At 41.3% G+C, this 7,691-nt stretch overlaps 1 protein-coding gene across 1 annotated transcript in view; it reads right to left on the reverse strand.

Annotated features, from left to right (window-relative positions):
* LOC146490348 (protein NLRC3-like) overlaps positions 1-5,213 on the reverse strand; it is a 28,426-nt gene extending 23,213 nt beyond the window's left edge. Inside the window, exons 1-3 of the mRNA XM_085153316.1 lie at positions 4,323-5,213; positions 4,137-4,238; positions 2,723-2,801 (exon numbers count right to left, since the gene is read on the reverse strand). Coding sequence (XP_085009442.1) covers positions 2,723-2,801; positions 4,137-4,238; positions 4,323-4,411 — 270 coding nt within the window. The 5' untranslated portion in view covers positions 4,412-5,213. The remainder of the gene's footprint in view (positions 1-2,722; positions 2,802-4,136; positions 4,239-4,322) is intronic.
* Positions 5,214-7,691: the final 2,478 nt, after the last annotated feature.

The following is a 7,691-nucleotide window of genomic DNA, read 5'->3' on the forward strand; positions in this document are numbered from 1 at the left end:
ACACACTAACTACACACTAACTACACACTGACTACACACTGACTACACACTAACTACAAACTAACTACACACTAACTACACACTAACTACACACTAACTACACACTGACTACACACTGACTACACACTAACTACACACTGACTACACACTGACTACACACTAACTACAAACTAACTACAAACTAACTACACACTGACTACACACTAACTACACACTAACTACACACTCACTACACACTCACTACACACTCACTACACACTAACTACACACTGACTACACACTGACTACACACTAACTACAAACTAACTACAAACTAACTACACACTAACTACACACTGACTACACACTGACTACACACTGACTACACACTGACTACACACTAACTACACACTGACTACACACTGACTACACACTGACTACACACTAACTACACACTAACTACACACTGACTACACACTAACTACACACTAACTACACACTAACTACACACTAACTACACACTCACTACACACTCACTACACACTCACTACACACTGACTACACACTAACTACACACTAACTACACACTGACTACACACTAACTACACACTAACTACACACTGACTACACACTGACTACACACTGACTACACACTCACTACACACTCACTACACACTCACTACACACTGACTACACACTGACTACACACTGACTACACACTCACTACACACTCACTACACACTGACTACACACTGACTACACACTCACTACACACTCACTACACACTCACTACACACTGACTACACACTAACTACACACTAACTACACACTGACTACACACTAACTACACACTGACTACACACTAACTACACACTGACTACACACTAACTACACACTAACTACACACTGACTACACACTCACTACACACTCACTACACACTCACTACACACTGACTACACACTGACTACACACTAACTACACACTAACTACACACTGACTACAAACTGACTACACACTAACTACACACTAACTACACACTGACTACACACTAACTACACACTAACTACACACTGACTACACACTGACTACACACTGACTACACACTAACTACACACTAACTACACACTAACTACACACTAACTACACACTGACTACACACTGACTACACACTAACTACACACTAACTACACACTAACTACACACTAACTACACACTAACTACACACTGACTACAAACTGACTACACACTAACTACACACTAACTACACACTGACTACACACTAACTACACACTGACTACAAACTGACTACACACTAACTACACACTAACTACACACTGACTACACACTAACTACACACTAACTACACACTAACTACACACTGACTACACACTGACTACACACTAACTACACACTGACTACACACTAACTACACACTGACTACACACTAACTACACACTAACTACACACTAACTACACACTGACTACACACTAACTACACACTAACTACACACTAACTACACACTAACTACACACTAACTACACACTGACTACACACTAACTACACACTGACTACACACTGACTACACACTAACTACACACTGACTACACACTGACTACACACTGACTACACACTGACTACACACTAACTACACACTGACTACACACTCACTACACACTCACTACACACTCACTACACACTGACTACACACTGACTACACACTAACTACACACTAACTACACACTGACTACAAACTGACTACACACTAACTACACACTAACTACACACTGACTACACACTAACTACACACTAACTACACACTAACTACACACTAACTACACACTGACTACACACTAACTACACACTAACTACACACTGACTACACACTAACTACACACTAACTACACACTAACTACACACTAACTACACACTGACTACACACTAACTACACACTAACTACACACTAACTACACGCTAACTACACGCTAACTACACACTAACTACACACTAACTACACACTAACTACACACTAACTACACAAGATTTGTGCTAAACGTCACAAGTCTCTCACATCTCAAACACGCCGTCACTCCTAAAACTTCCCCCTCCCTAAACAACTAAATGCCATGTTGCCATATCATGTTTTGATTGGTCGGCATGGTACTTTTGTCTACCAATAGGAAAGGGTGGGGTGTTTTGGTTTCATCTTTGCTCACAGGTGGAGAGCGCTTTCCTTATGAAACGCTGTTTTTACCGTTTCTTCCCGCAGTAAATATAAACAACAATATTATTCAGGAAGAAAACCAAACAACCAAACCAACTCCAATGGTTGTACACGTTGTCATTAACTTCACTCCACATCAGCCGCTTTGCTAAAACACCGGTGTCGGCACATAAGGACGCTGTCATAGCCTGTCAGCGACGTTGATTAGCTGCGTATATACGAATGTGAATCACATCATTGGCTGGCCTATGGGATAAGGTGGCATCGTTCTGATCCCATACAGCAGCAGCCAGTCACTGACTAACACTGCAAAACTGAATTGTTAACCTATTTACTTTAATTTCAATTCAGGTGGATTTTTTTTGTGTGCAATGCAGATTTTCTGTGCACAGAGACGTGCCAGCAGTCAAAGTTTGTTTCTTTTGGACATTTAGTCCACAGAGTCCTTGGTGTTCTGAAAGGACCTATAAATAAATGTATTATTAATAATAATAAAAGTAGTTGTTGTACATGTACAGACCATAAATATGGAGTCCAGCTGTGTTTGATGCTGCTGGGCAGACTGACCACTGGGAACCTCTGAGCTCTGCTGGTCCACTCTGTGGAGGAACCATGGACACACACACACACACACACACACAGTCACACACACACACACACACACACACAGACACGAGGCCACTTTGATTATTGAAATGTGAATTTAGCCTCTAAAAGCTGTGTTCAGTCACTTTTGCTGCTTCCCTTGTTGCATCTGTATTTGTAGTTTCTCTGTCAGAGATCAAAATGATCAATAATACAAATGATCCTCCAGAGTCCTTCCACTGTTATCCTGATCACTGACACTTCTTTGTTGTGTTTTAAACTCTGTAAAAACACAAAGATCATAATTCCCTGAATGACTTCAATGTTTTTCTAACTGAACTTTGATTCTAAAGTTAAAGGCCGTTTCTCAGTAAATGTATTTGTGATACTTCATCATTCACAGATCAAGTACGTTTCAACTCAAAGTACGTATAAAGCCAAGTGTGTAAGTTCATCTCTGAATGTTTGTGATTCCTACGTTAAGTTTAACAACGATATATGAAGCTCGGACGTCTGTGCGCTGCTGAGTCTGTTTGTTTGTTCATTCCAACCATCAAACTGTTCACCTGCAGCACAGTTTGTTTGTTTTTCAAAGTAAAACTGTGAAACACTTTTTTCATACTTGTGTTCAGTTTTGTATAGAAATGATGCAAAATTCAGTGTCAGGTTAAATGTGATAGAAACAGCTCACACTGACATCATCCTGATAAAAGATGAGTGCAGGAAAACCGTGTTTGCATTTATTTGCACTGCTTTCCATGTGTGAATGAGGCGAGTATCAAAGTGCTCAGAGGAGAAAAGCTCCATATAAGAACCATTACTCCCAGTATTATTCCAAACTGGTCCAGCCTATAAAGATGAACTCTGTGTGAACAGCTGACCTGTGTCATGTGACCAAGAACACAAACATGATCTACTGTCAGATCAGGACACGTCACAGTTACTGTGTTACTGTTTAACAGCACACTGCAACATTCACACGTTCATCTAACAAACTGGATCATTAACAGCTGCATTTTCACACGTTTCACTTTGATTCACTACAGATTCAGCAGACAGAAAGAAGTTGATGAGGAAACAACAGTTCAGTTCATTTCTGTCCTGGTTGATGAAGATGGCAGCACTGCTGAGGAGCAGGAAGTGGGGATCAGACTGAGTGAAGAGTTTCAGGACAGACAGTTTGAGAACATCTCCTCTTCCTAAAAATAATCTCTGAGTATCTGCTGTGTTTGTGGAAACACTCCAACACACAGCGCTGCACATATGAACATGTGTGTGAAACAGAGCTGACATTAAACATGATGGAGGATTTATTCACAAACACACAACAACATTTACACACACATTACCTCTCTGCAGGACGACACACGCCTGATTTAAAGTCAACAACAGCACCTTTAGACCCGTCACTCTGTAAGGACACAGAGCTGGGTGGAGGTCCAGGCTGGTTCCTGTGAATAATGATGGAGCAGTGATGTGAGTGCTGAGCTGTGACATGGAGAAGAGTCATGGACAGTTAGAGATGGTCATCTCACCTCTGAGCTTTGGTCTGGCTCTCATGTTCCCCACACAGAGTGGTTTTAGAGGGAGGGACTCCCTCCTCTCTGTCCTCACACTGATCCATGCTGCTCAATTCACATCAGCTCACACACACTTTCTACCTTCACCTGCAGAGGAAACACAAATCATTCATGTGCACATCAGCTGAAATCCTCCTTTCCATCATGTGTGCTGTCCAAATATCAGCTGCTTCTTTCCTGCTTCATCTCAGTGTCAGCTGAGAGAATGACAAACCCACTACGTGTCAACATTTGATGGATGATGACACAGAAATGTGAAATGATATTGACCTCAATCTGTCCTGATGATGATGAGAAGCTCTGATGAGTTGTGACTGTCTGAGGTGTTACTAGGATGTAGAAACACTGGAGCTCAGCCCTGAAATCTTTGCTGTTTTCACTTGATAACAGCAGCTGTTTAAAGTTACTGAGTGTGTTTGACAGTAAAGTGAATGTAAATGTGAGACACTGTGTGCTCACAGCTAAAGGCTGCAGTCAGCTGTGTTAGAGCCTCTTTCACACAATGATCCTTTAATAAACACTCAGAGCTCCATGTTGATGAAGCAGTCATGTGTGAGCTTGTGTGCTGACATGTTGACAGTTTGACTTCAGCTTTTACTGAAGAAAATCCACAGAAGGCTGAAAGTGAAGCATCACTTCCTGTTTGAGGAGAGCCAACAGTCTGTTTACACGTCATGTCTGAGTTACAGCTGGAATAAATGATCATTTGCAAAGTCTGCTGCTCTTTCTGTAACCATCTGACCATCAACTAACTCTGTGCTGCTGCTGCTCTCATTCACAAAGTGCTCAATTACATTTTTAACTCGTGTCTTTAAGAGCTCTTAGCGTTAGCTTAGCTTTAGCATGCTGTCTGACTAGCTTAGCGTCAGAGCTCTGCAGGTGTGTAAATATTAATCACAGTGACAGTGAAGGAGGTAAAGGTGAGAAAAACACTGCAGCTGAGCTGTGACGTCATCACGTACGCTGCGTCCTCTGTGGGCTCTGAGTGAACAAAGTACAAACTACAAGTACACAAACACGAACGTAGCTCAGAGTGGCGGACACACTCGGCCTCGTTGGTCCAGCTGTGAGTCCGTTACCGTGAACTATGGAGCGGCAGATTTGTGCTGAACTAAGCTGCACACAGCTGATGTTAGCCAGGAAACATTACACACTGACTTTAATGGAGAGACCGGAAATACAAACACACACAGTTTGTTGTGTGAAGAAATCAAACATGAGCTGAACAAACAGTAAAGTTCCTAAAGACAAACTGTTAAAGGAGGAAACAAAGCAAACTTACAGTTTCTTCACACACCAACAACAAGCTCCACTCCACGAAGTTCAGGAAGTGAAAGTAAACTGAGCAGGTAGAAAACATCCAGAGAGGCGTTTGAGGACACTCGGGAGCAGTGGCGTGTCCAGCGCTTGAGCCCCCCCCCAACCAGACTGGCCACCCCAGGTGCCTCCCTGAAGCTAAAACAATAAAATTCAATCAAATATCAAATGTACGATTATGTTTTCACAGTGCAGCTCAGATATCCGAGTGTAAGTGAATGCAGCATTGGCTTCTGCACTATGAGTCTACCTGCAGTCTACCTGGGTCAGATATAAACCAAGTTTAGGTGGAGGTTATTTTTCGTTGTGCTGACTTTTTACCGTCAGTTACAATCTGACGGTAAGTTACTGCGTACTAGCTAGCATGACGGAGTTTATATACAGCTGAGTGGGTGCTATGATGTTACTGATAATGAACTTTATTTTATTCATAAGGTTAGTTAGTAGAGTTGCCAACGGCTCCTTAAAAAATGGAATGGTCCCTAATTCAGAGAAAATATTACGTGTTTTGTATTGAGCTGAGAAGGGACGCAGTTTGTCCCGGACTTTAGCTAGAATGGAAAAAGACACAAAGCTGGATTTATTCTGTCTTTGCTGCACAGCTGTTTCTTCTCTCATTCTCTCCCTCTCCTGTTGCTACTTCAATCATGAAACTGATCAATGATCAGCTGATCGTCTCTCTTGTTTGTTTATCTTGAAGGGAAGTTATGAACTGTTTCTGAGACACAAACAACACCAGGATCCTTTTCTATGTAGCTGACAGCTGGTAACTGTGCAGGGGCGGGTCTAGCAAAGTTTTGCCAGGGGGCCAGGTAGGGCATGAACAGGAAAAGGGGGGCACAAAAAAGACTTTTCTTTCTTATTCTCATTTAAAATGTCTCGCTTTTAATAAATAATTATCTGAATCTTGCGAACAAAGTTTTTATCTGATGTAAAATGTATAAGGCAGCATAGAAAGTATTTACTTGCTTTCAGGTTTCATTCAAATGTTAGTCTTTTCATTTGTTTCCCTTTTTTCCTGTTTCAAAATCAAACACCAGCTTGTGAGAAGATTATCTTCTTTTTTTAATAGGCAGATAAAGTTTTGCATTGGCATTGGCTAATTTGCCAACTGTATGTTAAAAATGTTCATATTCAAATTAATATTCAAAAATGTTTTTGCCCAAAACATATGTGCACTACATGTCAGTAAAAATACTATGCAAATATTGCTGTCCTTGAATGCTGAATAAACACTGACTGATTGTATCTCTTGTACTTTATCAACACAGTATCTAGAAACTTTGCACCGTAGTGGTTAAAATCTCATTCTAATAACAGTTAAAAGTGCATTCGGTTGTTAGGTTTATAGGGTTATTGAATTATGGTTAACGGTTGGTAGAATTTTTTTTTAACATTATCTGTCAATTACATCTGCCACCCTTCTCCAAATCTGTGCCCCTATCTGGCCCCCCCAACTAAAATTTTCTAGACACGCCACAGCCCCCCCAGGAACCACCCCTCCTAAAACTTCCCCCTTCCTAAACAACTAAATGCCATGTTGCCATATCATTTTTTGATTGGTCGACATGGTACATTTTTCCACCAATAGGAAAGGGTGGGGGGTGTTTTGGTGTTGTTTTTGTTCTCAGGCTTTTGAGCGTTTTCCTTATAAAACGCCGTTTTTACCGTTTCTTCCTGCAGTAAATATAAACAATGACAGTATTCAGGAAGAAAAACAAACATTGCAGATATTTTATCATAACTCTGGTTTTATGGCCGATCAACACAATTTAAAAACTGGTATAAAGTCCACACTTTGTCCGTCAGTTGTTCGTCTGTCCTGCTCACATCTCCAATGGTTGTACACGTTGTCATTAACTTCACTCCACATCAGCCACTTTGCTAAATCTCCGGTGTCGGCACATAAGGACGCTGTCATAGCCTGTCAACCACGTTGATTAGCTGCGTATATACGAATGTGAATCGCATCATTGGCTGGAGCAGCCAGTCACCGCTCACTTACTG

Source organism: Neolamprologus multifasciatus, unplaced genomic scaffold (assembly GCF_963576455.1).
Source record: "Neolamprologus multifasciatus unplaced genomic scaffold, fNeoMul1.2 scaffold_5, whole genome shotgun sequence".
Lineage (NCBI taxonomy): Eukaryota > Metazoa > Chordata > Actinopteri > Cichliformes > Cichlidae > Neolamprologus > Neolamprologus multifasciatus.